Below are 17,782 nucleotides of genomic sequence, written 5' to 3' on the forward strand. Positions count from 1 at the left end.
TCTCTGGCTAGCCTGTGCCTGTCCCCACCACCAAGGACACCTTGGAGAGGTTTACAGGAATGCATCAGTGATTGGGCTCCAGGCAGGACTGAGGAAGGACCCAGGGTGACCTCCATGGGTCTCCCTGGATCCAGGTCGCCCTGGATTTGGATACATTTTTAGAAGGCATATGGATAATCAGACACGAAATGCTATTCCTAGGGCAAACATCCTGGCCCAGATGGATCCCTGCCTCCAGCAGAATACTTACCAACAGTTTTGGTGGGCGCTTCCTATGATAGGGCCTGATGCAGGACAGCAGACTGCCCTGGGGCACATGCCCCCAGACTGTGCTGGCCAGCTCTTCCTCTCCCGGAAGGAAACTTTAAAAATTCTGAGGATGGCTATTCCCTGGTGGTCCAGTGATTAGGACTTGGCGCTTTCACTGTCATGGCCCTGGATTCAATCCAGGAGAATTCAAAAGTCTGAGAAACATGAACTTCCCTGGTGACCCAATGGCTAGGATTCTGTGCTCCCAACACAGGAGGCCCAGTTTTGATCCTTGGTCAGGGAACTGGATCCCACATACCTCAACTGGGAGTTCACATGCCACAACTAAAGATCCTACACAGACTTCCCTGGTGGCACAGTGGATAAGAATCCACCTGCCAGTACAGAGAACACGAGTTTGATCCCTAGTTCAGGAAGATATCACATGCCACGGGGCAACTAAACACATGTGCCACAACTACTGAGCCCGCTGCTGCAACTACTGCAGCCCACGCACCGTAGAGCCCATGCTCCACAGCGTGAAACACCATCAGAGAAGCCCCTACACTGAAACGAACAGCAGTCCTCATGCCTCAGCTAGAGAAAGCCCACACAAAGCAATGAAGACCCAGCAGAGCCAAAAATAAATAATTTTTAAAATAATAATAATAAAGATCCTGCAAGTGGCAATTAAGACCTGGCAAAGCCAAATTAAAAAAAAAAAAGTCTGGAGAAGGCACATCCATCTGGAGAAGGTACATCCATCTGGAGAAGGTATATCCAGTGATTGGACCGCATGCAGTGTGGCAATTAGACTTGGATGCCCTCCTGGGGCCTCTCTGGTTTCTCTCTCTACAGGGAGACTTAGAAAACTTTTCAAGAAGTGCATCTGGCACCCAGATCCCATCTGTGATCTGCCCAGGGGCTCCAAGCTGGCCCAGGTCCATGCCTGTTACCCACCCAAGGAGGCTGTAGACATACCTTCTGGAGGCACATCTGACAATCAGGGGCCTAAGCATCCAAACAATGGTCTCTACGTGGGCTGCAGGTGGGCGTGGCAATGCCGTCCCAGCCTCCAGACCGCCTTCAAGGGACCCACACAAAACTGTACTTTCTTTCAATTCTAAGCCTCAGGTCTCCTTCCTCTGAGACAGATTCCAGAATATTCCAGAACACCAGAACCAGGGCATGCCAGGCTCTCTGCCTGTCTCCTGGGAGGCCCACATCTCCAGCCCACCTGTCCAAGGCCTAGCTTTGGAACCTGGTTCTGATTCTTCTTTCATACCCCGCCCCCCCAGGACCGCTGAGATTCCCCACCTTCAGGGCGCCAAGGTAGAGTTTGGGAGGCCTGCAGGGTATGTCTGGCTTTCTGGGCCCAGGACAAGCCAATACAAGTCTGTCCTCAGTGGCTTCTCAGAACAGCTGTGCCAGGGATCTCCTTGGCAGTCCAGTGGTTAGGATTCGGCGCTTTCACTGCCATGGCCCTGGGGTTCAATCCCTGATCTGGGAACTAAGACCCCACAAGGCACAAGGGGCAGCAAAAATAAAAAATAAACAAAAACACAGATGTGTCACAGCCCTAGGGGATGGAAGAGTGAAGCAGGAGTGGAGGAGGGAGTGGTGGGTGGGGTGGGATATGAACTGTGTAGACTATGGTCTGAGGATTCAGGCCAGCAAGTGGCCTTCCTGAAAGAACTCGGGTCAAGGGTCAGCTAGGATTTGCTGACCTTGTGTTTTTGTGTTTAGTCACTCAGTCATGACCAAATCTTCGCGACCCCATGGACTGTACCCAGCCGGGATCCTCTGTCCATGGAATTTTCCAGACAAGACTACTAGAGCAGGTTACCATTTCCTACTCCAGGGATCTTCCCAACCCAGGATTGAACCCATGTCTCCTGCATTGGCAGACAGATTCTTACCACTGTGCCACCTGGGAAGCCCCTGCTGACCTTTCTAGGTCATAAATTCCACTGCCCTCAAAAAAAAAAAAGGAAACCCACACTCAGTCACACCTTGACTTGAGTCTCGGTAGTGACATTTTAATGGCTTTCATTGGTGGTAGTAAGAGCAACAAGGGGGAGAGTTGGCTCCGCCCCCGGAGAGAGAACTCAGGCTCGGAGCCAGTAGTCTTGTATCCAGTGGGTCTAGCCGTCCTCTTCCCATTGGACCGAAGCCAAGAAGGTACGGATTTCCATGGGCTGCAGCGTGATGGTGGCGGACACCGGACGGGAAGGAGAAGGATGGGGTGTGGGGCCTGGGGAGGTGGAGGGGAGAAGTGAGGGATGCAGACTTCCTCCGCCTTAACATCCTCTGTGCGCCCTCCCCTGAACACAGACATACCACTTTAAATCTTTCCCCAGGCCCTCACTCCCAGACCCTTCAACTGTTTGCCAGAGCCTAGATACCACCCCCAGATGCTCAAATCTCTCCCCAGTGTCTGGGCACTGTCCTCACACCCACAAGTCCCACCCTCAAGGACTGTCAAGCCACATCACTCCCTTAAACCCCTAACCTAAATCTGAACACCGACTGACTCCGACCCTCCAAGCTCTATACCTGGACCCGGTCAACATTCCCGCACCTCCCACACTGACCCGTTCCCCCCCCCCCCCCCCCGCGGACCCCCGGCCGCCACCCCGCTCCGGGCAGGCTCCTACCCGTGTCCGTTGTCCACTGGAGCCTGGAGGCGTAGGCCAGGAGCTGGTTGGCCGCCAGCGTGGTCTCCCGCAGGTTGGTGATGGTGAAGGCGGAAAACAAGTTCTGCGGGCAGTGAAGGGGCCCGGATGCGTTGGGACAAAGCGGGGTTTCCCCTCCCTCCTCTCCCCAGTCTGCTTCCCATCTCTATCCTCACCGTCAAGTCCAGGGTCACCGGGGAGCTCAAGTTCCGGCCCGAGTCCTCCCCTACGGCGAACTGGTGCTCTAAGCGCAGCAGCAGCGTCTCCGGGCCCCAGCGGGCCAATGTGAGCAGACGTACCGAGGGTGGCAGCTCGCGGCGGAGCCCAGAGAACTGAGGGAAAGAGCAGGGCGGGGCTGAGCCGGGAGGGGCGGGGCTGAGCCGGGAGGGGCGGGGCTGAGAGGCTTCAGGAGGCGGAGATTCAGCGCGGAGGGGCGGGCCTTGGCCGTGCTCAGGAGGCGGGGCTCAGCCAGGACTGGGAAGACTGAGCCAATGAGGGGACCCGGCGGTGCCAGGTTAGCGGCAGAACCGTTCTCATCCCCTGACAGAGTTAGGATTGGGATGAAGCCAGGAGAGAGACGCTGTTGGAGAAGTTGAGTGGGCGAGAGGGTTGGACCGAGACTACGCTGAGCTAAGCGAACGGGATTCGCTTACCCCAGGACGAGTAGGAACAGGCGAGGTGGGTCTCAGTTAAACCTAGGAAAACCCGCCCTCAACTCCGCCCCTCCCTCCGCAGGCGTTCTTAGGGTCCTCTTTCTGCCGCGCCTCCTCACCTGCGTGCGTGGGGCTTTCTCGAGGCGATACCGCGCGCCGCCACCTTGAGCCAGCACCACCTGCGGGGCCAGGACCTCCATCTCCGCCTGTAACCGGTGCCTGGCGGCCGCAGTCTCCTTCTTATCCAACAGCACGAGGTGACGTCCTCGCACCCAAAGCCCCGACCCCTCCTTGTTCAGCGGCTCCCCAACTCCGCGTGCATCGTCCTTCAGCAGCCTTCGGTGCACCTGCGGGGAGAGTGGCCAAGAGTGAGGGTTCCTGTAGCCAATTTCTGGGCCGGAAACTGGGTGAAAGTACGTGGGGATTTCAAGGGAAAAAAAAAATATTGGGGGAAACGGGTGACGACGAAGGGAACGTAAGGGATCCCCAGTAAACGTGGGGATCCGACCTAACAACGGGCTAGGGCAGACGGCGGTAAGGATCTAATGCGGGCGTGCATAGGGTAAATCAGGGCCTGGAGCGGAAGTTTGGGTAGGGATTGGATAAAAGCACGGAGTGAATGTCTCACAGAGGAATGGAGGGTTCAGCTTAGCGGGGACCACAAACAAAGGGGTGCACCTAGCAAAAGAAACTGGCTTCAAGGTCCTGTAGAGGGCAGGAAGGGAACTGGTGGAAGGACCCTGACTTAGATGGGGGCTCAGACCACTAACCATGAGTTCCAAGGAGCCATCTCTCAGGCTACTGCCCCCCTGGGACCGGTCAGTGAGCACAGTCAGCTGCATGTTCCCATCCTGAGGGGTAAAGGGTGAGTGAGGGGCTGCACTGCTGGCCAGCCCCGGCTCCCAGGCAGGCCCCACAGGGATGGTGGAGACTGCTGAGGACAGTTGGGAGATGTCAAGAACAGGTGAAGTCCGCTCTGTAAAGGGGTGTCAGGAAAAGGTGGGGAGCAGGGTGGGGGATGGGTACCGTGATGTAAATGCGGCTGTTGACTGGATAGTAATTTCCAGCCACGGGTTCAGTCTGGTTCAGCTTCCAGGTAGGTCTATAATTCCGCCTGGGGTGGGGTTAGGATTTGATCAGGCTTGGAGTCTGGCTCCCTTCTCCCCACTCACCCACTCCTCCTTCATCCTCTCCCTGCCACAGTCATTAGGATCAGCAGATGCCCCCTCACTGCCCTGGGCCCCAGCACACCACAGACCACCCCTCGGTGCCCCCAGTCTCTCCACCTCCTCTCCAGGATCTCCCGGCCATTGCTGTCAGTGTAGAAGAGTCCGCGTGTCGCCAATGCAGTGTCAAAGCGACTGATGACCTCCTTCCCCCAGCCGTCTCTATACCCAATGGGATGGCAAGGTGGTGAGCTTCACTTTAACCTCACTTTGCCCTTCCCCCAGCCCCCAGCCCCGCTCACCCCACAGGTATTGGCCCCACTGTCCACTCTAGCTCCAGGTGCCGTTGTCTGGGATACAGGCGAACCACCTGGGAACACCAGGCTGAGAAGTTCTGGTGTACTTCCTGCACCAAGGACGCCTGTGGGCACACGGGAGTGGGGGCAGGTGTAAGCGTGCACCTGAGCAAAGGTGAGCCCTGCAAATGTCCACCCCAGCTGTGAAGATCACAAAGGCCTACGTCAGGGTCAACCCCACTAATAGCTTCGGAGCCCAGCCCACCTTCCCTACCTGCCTAGGTTTGATGCCTAGTCATCAAACATCAAATGACTTTATACCTCAGTCATTGCCATGTAAGTTTTTTTGAGTGTGGCATACATTCTTGCTGCCCGTGCATGTGTGCTAAGTCGTTTCAGTTGTATATAAACTCTCTGCAACCCTATGGCCTATAGCCCACTAGGCTCCTCTGTCCATGGGATTCTCTAGGCAAGAATACTTGGAGTGGGTAGCCATGCCCTCCTCCGGGGGATCTTCCCAACCCAGGGATCGAACCCACATCTCTTATGTTTCCGGCATTAGCAGGTGGGTTCTTTACCACTAGTGCCACCTGGGAAGCCCACCATTACCTATCTCCCCTCCTTAGAATAGGATTCTAGCTTTGCACATGGCTTCCTGGAATAGACTGTATTTTTCAGTCTTCCCTGAGGCTTGCAGTAGCTGTGTGACCATGTTTGCCTACTGGAAACTGATCAAAGTGTTATGAACAAAGTTCCTTGCCCCTTCTTCTCCTCCACTGGCTCAAATGTAAATGTGATGGTTGGAGCTTGAGCAGCCATCTTGGGCCATGAAGTGGAAGGTGAATGTACAGAAGGCAGAGCAATAAGTTAGAAAGGAGGACTTTGCTGGAAGTTCAGAGGTTAAGACTCTGCACTTCCACTGCAGGGGGCACAGGTTCAATCTCTGGTTGGGGAACTAATATCCCACATGCCATGTGCAACTCAGCCAAAATAATAAAAAATAAGATAGAAGGGACCTAGATGATTATTGGATCATTCCACCTGCCTAAACTTTCTATTAGATGAAAAGAAACTTCCATCTTGTTTTAGGCATGGTTATTTGAGTAACTCTGTTACAACAGGCAAAACTGTATCCTAACACAGTGACCCAGGTATGCAGGTATTCACTCATGTGAGACTTGCCATTACCTGCCCCACTCCCTCCCTAAGAGGAAACATCAGTGAGAGGCCTCAGGAAACCTGCAAGCATGAGCCCCTGATTCCAACCAGATGCACCCTCAGATATCCATTCTAGGTGAGAATCACCCAAACCTTATCCAAGTGTGAACCCTCAAATCACCCTAGATAAAATCCCTTCCTATCGCAGATCCCTAATGAAATTTTCAGGCAGTTACACCTGACTCTGTGCATTCAGGGGCCAAATGGGAACAGCCTACCACCAATTTCAAAGCTAAGTACACTCCTGATCCCCACGACAGATGTGAAATGCCTTTCTATGGGCCTCCATGTGTAACTGTCATACAACCAGCTGTGATTATCAACCCTGTGTGAAAATCCTCAAGTATTCCCCTCTGGTCTTAGCCTTCTTATCTATTGGAGATGTAAATTCTCCCCACCACCCCTCACAAGGCACATCACGCTCCACATGCACCCCAGCCTGCACGCCCTGTCCCCAAGTGCCCACTCTCAGCCCCCTGACCTTCACAAGGTGGGTCTGAGCCCAGTGGCTCACGAACAGTGGTTTGTTCTGGTTGGGTCTGAAGATGTAGGCACCGGAGGCCTGGGAGCTTAGGTTGTTACCTGTACTGGCGTTGTACCTAGGGCCAGGGCAGGTGAGAGTCAGACAAGGGACCTCAGCTCTGTTCACACACCCCACCCCCTGACCTGGTGGTCCTCTCTCACCAGTAGAAGGCTTGGCGAACAGGCAGCAAGAGATTCTGCTCCAGGTTCTCCAACTCCATCAAGAGCCCTGTGTTAGGGTCAAACCTAGCCCGGAGGTACTGGGGAGAAAAGGGTGGACAGACATTAATGACCATCACTTCAACCAATGGCTCTTCCCAGGGCTCAGGAGCAAACACTGGTGTTGGGCAGGAAGGATCGCATGTCTGAAATGCTGAATTAAAGACTGCAAAGTGGGAATTCCCTGGCAGACGGGTGATTTAGACTCACAGCTTGCATGGTAGAAGGAGAGTGTTCAATCCCTGGTGGGGAAAATAAGGTCCACCCACCCTTCCCTCCTCTCTCTCTCTCATTGTGCATCACTGGTAGCAAATCTAACAGCTCCATTTTCTACCTTATCCTCAATCTGACCACTTCTCCCCCACTTCCATGGCCTTTCCTTCTCCATCTGCTTGGGACCCAGGCTGCTTGTGCAACTGAAAGAGGAACCACAAGGCCAGGACCCAAGATTTTTAGGGCCCATAGAAATGTATAAATCTCCATTTCTTTTAGGATCAGAAGAAAACTTGAATGAAGTAATAATGAATACATCAGGTCAAAGTCTGCATGGTTACTATTCATATTCATATCCATACTATCATGAAATATAATTTTTAGCATTTTTCTATGGAAGGAGGGACCCACAAAGGCTAATGCTAGGACCCACAACAGCCTTAATGCAACCGTTTCTCCTGTGATTCCTTCATAGTAAAAGAGTCCTCCCCTCTGCTGGCCCTTAAGGCCCACACGATCTGACTTGTCACCTGCCCCCATCCCCAATACCTGGCTTCCGACACAATGAGTGTTCTCTGAACACCCAACACCCTTCCACCTGAGGGTGCTCCCTGCCTGACTGGATCTCTCTTACCCCAAATGACCACACAGCTACCTCCTCCACGTCTCTGACACACCTCACTGAATTTGCAAACCCATACCTCCATCAGCTCTGACATTTCTATCAAGTGTCACCCAAGGGTGACATAAGAGCCCCAAGAGAGGACACTGAGAACATACAGTGGAGGACTGATGACACAAGACCATAAACTTCACGCCCACTCACCCACAGTCCATGTGGCTTACTGCCACATCTCAAAACTATCACCCAGAAATGGAAGGGGGTCTGAGTAGGGTCTCACCTCATTCTGGATGACCAAGTCACGGGACCAGGACTTCTGGGGTCTTTGGTTAGGCATCTGGGAGACTGAGTAGATGCTGAAGCCCACGGCAGGCACTAAGGCTGAGAAAAGCAGCTCCTGACTGTCTGAACTGGGAATGGTCACCACCTCAGGTAAGGGAGGAAGAAACCAAGTCAAGAAGCTGGGAGGACATGCATGAAGCCACACCACACAAACAGGAAGGGGTCAAACTTGAGGAGGGCAAGGAGTCACACCTGCCAGATGGGGAAAAGAAATTTAGGTGTTGGGCAGAGAGGGTGGGAGTGTCAGAAATGCTGAGTTAAAGATGGCAAAGAGGGAATTCCCTGGCAGTCCAGTGGTTAGACTCCACATCCACTGCAGGGGACACAAGTTTGATCCCTGGTGGGGGAACTAAGATCTTGCCAGCTGCATGGCCAAAAAAAGAGAAACAGATTCCAAGATTCAGAAGGTGGGAAATCTACCAGAAGGGTGGACCTACTGTAGGAAGTGGGAGAAGTGAGGGAGTTAAGCGTGGGAAGAGACTCTTGAGACAGGGGAAGGAGGGAAAAACAGATTCTGGGGGGAGGAAGTGGTTAGGAGGGAGAGGTCCTCAGGATGAGGAGAATATTCATAAACAGGAAATTTTTTCACAGGGAGATATTAACAAGGGGGAGATACTCATAGGCGAGGGGCAGGAATGTTCCCAAGGGGGTATGATTTAAAGGAGCAGAGGGGAAAAGTATTTAGAGGAAGAGACAGTAATGGGCAGATAATATTCATGAAGGAGGAGATATCCAAGAAAGGGAGGGGTCCATGGGAGAAGACATCCGTAGAGGAGATAATCTTAGGGGAAATGTCCATGGGGGTAAAGGAGAAATGCCCATGAGGGGAGGTTTCCAAGGGGGTAGGTATTCATCAAGTGTGCTATACAGGGAGGAATATTTGTGGAAATGGGCTCACATCGCTGGGCACAATTTTGCCACCGGGGTCCTTCACGAGGTAAACGTGTTTGCTGACAGGCAGCCGCACCATCCAGTCCACTTTCCGCCCCAGGGGGTTATAAACGATCACCTGGAACTGGGGTGGGATGGTCAGAGCCGACACAGGTCACAACAGGCCTTCTGCAAACCCACCCACGTATGCAGCAACGTCCCTGGGGTGAGTCAAGCCTCCAAGTGGTGCATTGGTCCCCGTCCTGCCCCAGCTTCACTGAGCCCTCAAATATCTTGCCCCAGAGTGCTCAGTAACCAGCTGAGCCCATCAGCCCCTCCTCCTTTTCACTGGGCCCAGAGGTTTCTCTGGTTCTCGTTCCACCCACCACCCACGGGACCTGCCCCCAGCCCCGCCTCTCCCGCTCCAGGCCGGCTCACTCTCTCTGCTGTCTGGGTGAGTGGACAAATGCTGATGTTGAGCTTGCGACAAAAGGCGAAGTCCTCCTTTAAGCCGCTGAGATGCGCCAGCGCATTGCTCATGAGAACCTGGGGAGGCGTGTAAAGCAAAAGTTCCACTCTGGACTCCCCTGACGGTCTCCTCGCGATCCCGCTCTCAGCCCCGCCCCTGCCTCTCTCCGTCCCTCCTTTCACAAGCCCCGCCCCACGAGCCCTTCTGGCGGCCTGTTTTTCGACCACGCCCCTTCCTAAGTCCGACCCCCCCGACCCCCCCCACCTCCCGGCCCCCGTGTCCAGGTCCAGTCCCTTCCTGTCTCCGCCTCCCCCAGGCCCCACCCTCACACCTCACAAGGCCTCCAGCCTTCTGAAAGTTGGCGGGCATAGTCGTTAGCCACGTGCTGCCGGGAGGTACCACTGACTGCATCATGGTGCTGGAGCACGGCCATCGCCTCATCTGTAGCCAGACGGTGAGCCTAAGTGAGGTCTCCGCAGGACTCTCGGCCCAGACCCCAAGGACATGCGAAAAGTCTGGCAGGCTGGGTTCTTATAGGCTTTAAGAAAGGGACAGTAGAAGTCTGGAGTCCAGCTTCAGTCCCACCCCGCTGTCCCCTCGCCCGCCGACACCTACTGAGGGGTGCACTGTCCCCGGAGCCATAGGGTCCCACGTTGGCTGCCGGACCCGCCAGCGCCTCCAGCTGGTTGCACACCTGTGGAGCAGGTGGTATGTTGGGGCACCAGTCCTGTCAGGACCCCTGGGCCAGCCCCTGGAGCCTGGCGTCCACCTACCTGCAGGAAATTGTAGCTGAGACGCTCGTAGCGTTTGAGGGCAGGCCGGCTGGAAAAGTAACCGGTCCAGAACATGTAGGGGCCATCAGCATAGGGGAAGAAGTCATCCTTTTTCACTGACCTGCAGCAGCAGAGACATTGGGGGCAGGGCCACGACCCACAGGGCATGCCAACCCCCCGAGGCTCCCCAGTCCCCCCAAATACCAGCTGAGGTTGGCCTTGTTCAGCTCCCAGAGGTAACAGGCCGGAGTAGAGTAGAGAACATTGACGCGGATCCCGTTGGCCCGTTGCTGAGGGGAGGTGTGCCTATGTGAGCCCTCGGGAGCCCTTCCCGGGCGGGCCCACAGGTGTGCACATGCACACAAACACAGGCACACACATTCATGCACCCGGTTGGTTCAAAGTTTCTCTCTTTTTTTAAATACACAGTTTAAGTACAAACCAACGGCTAAGTGTGAAAATGAACATTGGCCCAAGCTAATTACCAGCCTGGCCTGGAGAGAAATTGAGGGATGCAAGAATAAACCTGAGATTTTACTAAACTTTCAATATTCCAATTTTATTACTTAAAACTTGCATGGAGAAATGAAATATGACATTCTAGGGCAGGAATAATAATTTCTCAGCACTGTAAGATTATTGCCAAATGACACAACTGTTACAATGAATGAAGGCTCACTTTCAACTGAGGGAGGCAGAGGAACAAGGTGACCTCCATGAATTAAAGGATGTTTGTTCTGCTCAAGTTGTGTCCCCAGTGCCTTGTACCCAGTAGGTGCTCAGTAAACACTTGAATGACCTGGAGAACATTATACTTAGGTAAGTCAGAGAAAGACAGATACCATATGATATCACTTATATGTGGAATCTAAAAAATAATACAAGGGAATCTATGTAGAAAACAGCCTCACAGGTATAGAAAACAAATTTATGTTTACCTAACAGGAAAGGAAAGGGGGAAGGGATAAACTAGGAGTATGGGATTATCAGATACAAACTATACATACAATAGATAAGCAACAATGATTTACTGTATTTAGTGTCTTATAATAACCTATAGTAGAAAATAATCTGAAATAATATATAGATATAACTGAATCATTTTGGTGTATACTTGAAGCTAACACAATATTAATATTGTAAATCAGCTACGTGCTTGCTAAGTCACTTCAGTCATGTCCAACTCTTTCTGATCCTATGGACTGTAGCCCACCAGGCTCCTCTGTCCATGGGATTCTCTGAGCAAGAATACTAGAGTGGGTTGCCATGCTCTCCTCCAAGGGATCTTCCTGACCCAGACATAGAACCTGTGTCCCTTATGTCTGCTGCATTGGCAGGTGGATTCTTTACCACTAGCCTGCCACCTGGGAAGCCCTGTAAATCAACTACACTTCAATTTTAAAAATAAACATTTGAGTGAATGAGGGAAATGCATAGGACTTCATGACTTTATATGCAAACACATTTCTATTAATACATCGCTGAACAAATACTCACATACACATTTACACCCAATGTTCACTCAACAAACAATTCCTTAATATGCTCAGGATTGTGGACACAATCTATAACCAGCGGCCAGCCCTGCCTTCATGGAATTCATAGCCAAGTGCAGAGGAGAGAGATTGGTCAGTTGACTACATTCAGTCTAGATGTAACATCACAGATATTTGTGGGCACTCCTGTGAGCCCAGAGGAAAAAGCAAGCTTTCCACCTAGGGCCTAGTGAAGGCTTCCTGGAGAAAAAGACATCGCAACTGGTGTCTTAAAGAAGAAACAGAAGTTTTTCAGCCCCAAGTAATAATAATAAACAATACTAACATTTTTTATTTACCTGGAGCTGTTCTACTGGTCTATGCAAGCTCATTAAACTTTCATCAATAGGCTTATCATAACTACTATATGTAAAATAGATAACTAATAAGGACCTACTGTATAGCACAGGGAACTCTACTCAATACTCTGTAATGACCTATATGGGAAAAGAATCTAAAACAGAGTGGATATACTGCTACTCCCTCTCTATTATGCCTTTGACTTTAGTTCCTTATTGCTTCTCTCTCTGACTCTATAAAAGAAACTGGCATCCAGCCCTCGACAAGAAGGTTATTTTGAGACATTAGTCTGCCATCTTCTTACTCAGACGGATTTCTGAATAAGGTTGTATTCCTTGCCTCAAAAATAAAAAAATTTTAAAATGTGGATATATGTATATGTAAAACTGATTCACTTTGCTGTACACATGAAATTAACACAACATTATAAATCAACTCTACTGCAATAAAAATTTTTTAAAAGAAAATAGCCCTATCAGGTGGGACCCACCACTGTGCCTATTTCCTAGATAAGAAAATTGAGGCACTGAGTGCTGAAAAACATTCCTCAAGGTCACAGAGTCAGTAAGTGGCAAAGCCAGGCTTTGAACTTCATCTCCAGTAAAATGTAGTGTGTGAACGAGAAAGCAGGAGAAAAACCAAGTATGACAGTATGAATTCCTAGTAGCCCAGGAACATAGGTATTTGCAGGAGGAAGTGGTCACGGTGTTGAAAGGTCCTCAGAGACCAGGGGCTTGGGGACGACTGGGAAATATCATCTGGAAGGCCTTTGGTGACATAGCTGAGAACTGTTTTTGGTGAAACAGCAGTGCAGCAGGTGGTGAAAAGTGAGGACGTTAAAGATGGTGCCAGTAGACAATTCTGGGGATGGAAGTGATGGGAGAGGGGAGATGAGGTTCTGTGCTAATGGCAGAGGGACTGCCTGCTGACACTGCCACAGGCCATTTACAGGGGCCACGACAACACCTCCTTGGTAGGCAGAATAATGGCCACCCAAAGATGTCCATGTCCCGCTCCCCACAACCTGTGACTGTTAGGTTACATGGTAAAAGGGAATTAAAACTGCAGAATTAAGGCTGTTAATCAGCTGACTTTAAAACATTATCCTGGATTATCTAGTGGGCCCAATGTAATCACAAAGTTATCTTCAAGTGGAAGAGGGAGGATAAAGAAGTGAGAGTGAGAAAAAAAGAGATATGATAACAGAGGCAGGGTCAGACAGCTGCTACCTTACTGGCTTTGAAGATGGAGGATGCCATGAACCAAGGAATGTGGACGGCCTCTAGAAGCTGGATGAGGCAAGGAGACTTTCCCCTAGAGCTTCCAGAAGAACACAGCCCTGCTAACATCTTGATTTTAGCCCAGTGAGACCCATGTCAGACTTGTGACCTACAGAACTGTAAGGTAATATCCTTGCTATTGTTTTAAGCCACTAAGTTTGTGGTAGCTTATTAAAGTATAGAAAACTAAGGTAGCACCTATAGATAATGTATGTGACCCAAAGCCCTGGGATACAAATACAAGTGCCCACGGGGCAGGCACACTCACCTGGGCATTGACCAACTGGATGAGCTTGTCAAGATTTTTGAACCACGTGTTGGCATTCTCGTACTGGAAGTCTGAGCCCATGGTCATCACAGTGTGTTTGGTGCGGTAGAGCTTACCCTGCAGGCAAGATGGGGGTTTCCTAAGGCTAGGGTGTCCTGGCCCACCCCTGTGGACAGCTGTGTCTTGGTATATATGTGGTCAAGAATGTGAGTGCACAGGGCTTCCCTGGTGGCTCAGTGGTAAAGACTCTGTCTGCCAATGCAGGAGACATGGGTTCGATCCCTGATCTGGGAAGATCCCACATGCCTCAGAGCAACTAAGCCCTGCACCACGCTCTCGAGCCTGTGCTCTACAGCCTGGGAGGTGCAACTACTGAAGCCCAAGAGCCTTAGAGCCCATGCTCCACAACAAAAGAAGCCACCGTAATGAGAAGCCCAAGTATCACAACTAGAGAGTAGCCCCCACTTGCCCAAACTAGAAAAATGTCCGCATAGCAACAAAGACCCAGTACAGCCAAAAACAAATGAATAAAATTATTTTTTTAAATAAAAAGAATGTGAGTGCACAGAGGCATGGGGGGTAGGGGTGGAAGTGTGTCACATGGGAGCAGAGGGACACACAGAAAAAGAGCCACAAGCGGTTGAGGAATTCTCTTGGGCCTACCACCCAGACATGGGTACTGAGGTCCTGTGCCATGCTGTCTAGCAAACATGGTGGGGATGTGCTCTGGCGAAGGGCTCCACCTTTCTAATCAGAAATGCACACAAATCCAGGAGCAGGGTATGGTGATGGTGAATGGAATTTTACCTTCCCCCAGTGAAGGTGAGGAAGTGCTAGGGATTGTCTGGGCCGATGGAAGGGCCCAGTGCGTGTACACTGGAGGCATAGGTTCTGGACACCCGGTTACCTGGTCAGTGGCCAACTTCAGGAAGTAACGGACCAGCTCCTTTGCATTGTACTCTGGGCTGCGCGTGTCCTCCACAACCGGCTTGTCGGCACACAGCATGTCCCAGCACAGACCTTCCGGTGGGTTGTACATATTGGGGAGCACACCTGCGGACCACATTAGGTTCAGGGGGTGGTCATGGCCCCTAGACCTGCCAGGCCTCACCGGGGATGGATTTCAGAATTTGCCAGGCCCAGTGCAAACTGCAAATGGTGGGCCCCTGTTCATAAACTACTAGGAATTTCAAGACAATGATAGCAGACCATAAACCAAGCCCAGGGCCCTTCTGAGCACGGGGGCGGCCCTCTTTCCACTCTACCACCTTACTGGTGAAGAGGTCGGCAGTGGGAGGTTTCAGGCTGGTGCTGGCCCGCCACACCTGCTCCATCTGCAGCGTCTTTTTCCGCACCTTCTTGTCTTGATAATCCAGGCGTCCAAAGAAGAAGCCGTCAAAACCCATCTGGAGATGGGGAGGGATGACGAGTGGGATGGGAGAACAAGAGAGGGCAGGATGCATAAGGGACCGGTCCTCTCATCACCAACCACCAACCTCTCACGCACAGGGAGAAAAACCAAGTCAAAGACCAGCGAGGCCCTCCAGTTCATTTCAAAGGCTGAGGAAGGTCAGAAGCCCTGCGGAAGCGCCGGGAGGGAGCAAGTCCAACGCTACAACCCACCTCCACCTTCCCCAGCTCTAGGAGGCCTTCCCCTTTCCGCAGCCTAGCAAGGGAAGGGGGATGGTCATGGCACAGGTAACGAAGCTGGCTGAAAAACCGCAGGCCCTAACCAGCCACCCAGCTTGGCCAAGAGCCAGGATCAGAGCAAACTGGATGGAATCAGGGGAGGGGGAAGACTCAGCTGGACAAGGGAGGCCGGGGTGTATGGGAATAGGTGATGAGGGTCAACCTAGGCTAGGACAGAGCAGAGCCAAGGCCAGAGCAAAAAGAATGGGATTCACAGGTCACCCAAGAGGCAGGGTCTTAAGTGGCGAGAGGGCCAGGGGTAGGGCCTGGTTCGGGTTCGGGTGAACTTGCAGAAAAGGGCGGGGCTTGGATGACAGAGGAGGAGTCAGAAGGAATGAAGGGGCGGGCCCAAGAGATCTGAAAACCTGCGCGAACAGTGAAGCTTGCTCCCGAGAGTGGCCGAATGGGTCGATGTGCCAAGCCACACGGGGGCGCCCGTCGCTGCCGAACGTCTCCTCCAGGAAGCGCAGTCCGAGTGTCATCTGGTCGATGATGGCTCCGTAGTGGGTGGTCGCCTCATCGTTCATCACCCAGCCACCGTTGGCAAACTCTAGGCGTCCTGTGCCGGGAGGGGCAAAGTCCAAGTCAGTTGTCAGGGCCAGGAGTGGCGCCAGGGTTGGTGATGCCAGGGACGAGAAGACCTGCCTAAACGACCAGGCTTGAGAGGAGAAGGGTCAGGGGTCACTCTCAGGCCAGTGTAAGAGAGCTATGGAACACAATCCACTCCAGTGTTCTTGCCTGGAGAATCCCAGGGATGGGGGAGCCTCGTGGGCTGCTGTCTATGGGGTCACACAGAGTCGGACACGATTGAAGCGACTTAGCAGCAGCAGCAACGGCAGCCACATAGAGGCTGCAAATGGCGTGATAAAATCTCAGAAGCCAGGGTGCTAGAGATAGAAGCTGGGCTTGGCTTCCTCTTTTCACTTCCTGAAGGGAGGCTCACCCTGGCGCACCAGTTCCCTCACGATTTTCTGTGTTGCATTTGTCTGCTGGCGCCACCAACGCGAGAAGAAGGCGATTTCCACATAGATGAAGCGGCGGGTGGGATTCGCCAGCAAGGAAGAGATGACGGAGTCTAGGATGTACTGTACACCCGCCGGCTGGATGTTATTGTAGACTGTGGGCACAGGGGTCAGGCAATCAGAAATCAGCAAGCCAAGGGAAACATTCTTAGACACAGGAGCCCAAGCTGGGTGTTGCCCCGACCCTGATTGTCCAGGCCTGAAAAGGAATTTTAAGGGCTCCGCAGGACCATGGGAGTCCCAGGGGTCACTCCCCACCCTCCTCTACTCACTGCCATAGAAGTACTGGTCCACCGTCTTGAGCCAGCCTACATCATCATGTGTGTGAGGCACCAGGTGTACATTCAGCATGTCCGGCTTCACCTTCGGGCATGTCTGCACAGGGACCCCAAACACACACTCACTCTGTCAGTAACCCCAAGGTTAAGAGGCAGGCTGCAGTGGGGGGTTGGGAGGATATAAGGTAAGTCTTGATCTAGAAGCAAGTGACAGGTGGGGATCGGCTCCCCTAAGAAGGACACACATAGTTGTGTCATAGATGTACTCCCCAACTGACAGAACTTCTCAGAGCACCTCTCGTTCATGCCCTCGGAAAACACTAGTAGTAGCTCATGTTTATTAAGCATTTGTTAATACCAAGCAGCCACCCTGGGACCTGAGGGCAACATTATCTCCAGTTTTCAGATGAGAATACAGAGGATCAGAGAAGTGAAGTGACTTGGCCAAGGTCACAAGTGGAGAAGTCAGGTTAAAACTTCAGGCAGCTGACTCCCAACTCTCAACCAGTCCCCACCACACAGCCCGCTCGTGTAAATGCTTGCCAAGTCCAGGTAAGCCAATCCACAGAAGCAAGAGACAGACACAGACAGCCCCATTCTCAGACTAACACAGCCAGTCTTCTCAGTAACACAAAGCATGAACCAGATCACACTGTCATATTAGCAACCATTCACTGGGCACCCACAAAACAGACCCACGCACACACCTCCGACTCTACTGGAGGCTTCACTATGGCTCTTGTACATTTCCGCTAGCGGGCCGCGCTCACCTTGTATCCCGCCGCCCAAGCGCAGGGCGCCGCTAGGAACAACACGAAGAGGGAGGAGAGAGGCGGGAGCGGTGGCCGCAGCGCGCGGGAGCTCGTCCGGGATCCTACCGCGCCCCGGCAGCCGCCAGCGCGAACCCCTGAAGGCCGCGCGTCACCAACCATGGCTCTGCAGCCGCCGCCGCCACCGCCACCGCCTCCACCTACCGGGGTTCCCCGGCCAGGCTGAGGCCGAGTAAATGCTCCGCCTCCAGAACACGACTTGGCCAATGGGCACAGGCGGGGGCGTGCCCGAGGCGTGACCACGTCCATCACGAGACCAATGCCGTAGCTCTGGGTACAGCTGGGGGCTCTAG

General features: G+C 52.5%; 1 protein-coding gene across 1 annotated transcript; it reads right to left on the minus strand.

The window, feature by feature from the left end:
• Positions 1 to 2,262: 2,262 nt before the first annotated feature.
• Positions 2,263 to 17,658, minus strand: MAN2B1 (mannosidase alpha class 2B member 1). The gene is made up of 24 exons (XM_027547860.1): positions 17,430 to 17,658; positions 16,654 to 16,756; positions 16,303 to 16,476; positions 15,725 to 15,918; positions 14,944 to 15,076; positions 14,578 to 14,723; positions 13,671 to 13,787; positions 10,492 to 10,577; positions 10,288 to 10,408; positions 10,130 to 10,208; positions 9,846 to 9,955; positions 9,484 to 9,591; positions 9,074 to 9,190; positions 8,114 to 8,260; positions 6,942 to 7,039; positions 6,739 to 6,856; positions 5,046 to 5,164; positions 4,864 to 4,965; positions 4,604 to 4,691; positions 4,348 to 4,428; positions 3,697 to 3,924; positions 3,101 to 3,256; positions 2,907 to 3,009; positions 2,263 to 2,503 (listed from the first exon to the last, which is right to left on the minus strand). The coding sequence occupies exons 1-24, from the start codon at positions 17,589 to 17,591 to the stop codon at positions 2,394 to 2,396; spliced, it is 3,000 nt and encodes a 999-aa protein (XP_027403661.1). The 5' UTR covers positions 17,592 to 17,658; the 3' UTR covers positions 2,263 to 2,393.
• Positions 17,659 to 17,782: the final 124 nt, after the last annotated feature.

The sequence above is a fragment of the Bos indicus x Bos taurus genome, chromosome 7, assembly GCF_003369695.1.
Source record: "Bos indicus x Bos taurus breed Angus x Brahman F1 hybrid chromosome 7, Bos_hybrid_MaternalHap_v2.0, whole genome shotgun sequence".
Lineage (NCBI taxonomy): Eukaryota > Metazoa > Chordata > Mammalia > Artiodactyla > Bovidae > Bos > Bos indicus x Bos taurus.

Bases quoted from the DNA above. Each gene is read 5' to 3' on its own strand.
- MAN2B1 (XM_027547860.1), bottom strand. From the start codon at position 17,591: ATGGTTGGTGACGCGCGGCCTTCAGGGGTTCGCGCTGGCGGCTGCCGG. The intron at 3,925-4,347 runs GTTAGTGGTCTG...CTCTCCCCGCAG, and splicing joins ATGGCTCCTTGGAACTCATG to GTGCACCGAAGGCTGCTGAA. The intron at 2,504-2,906 runs GTAGGAGCCTGC...CCACCTCCCCAG, and splicing joins CCAGTGGACAACGGACACGG to GCCCCACACCCCATCCTTCT.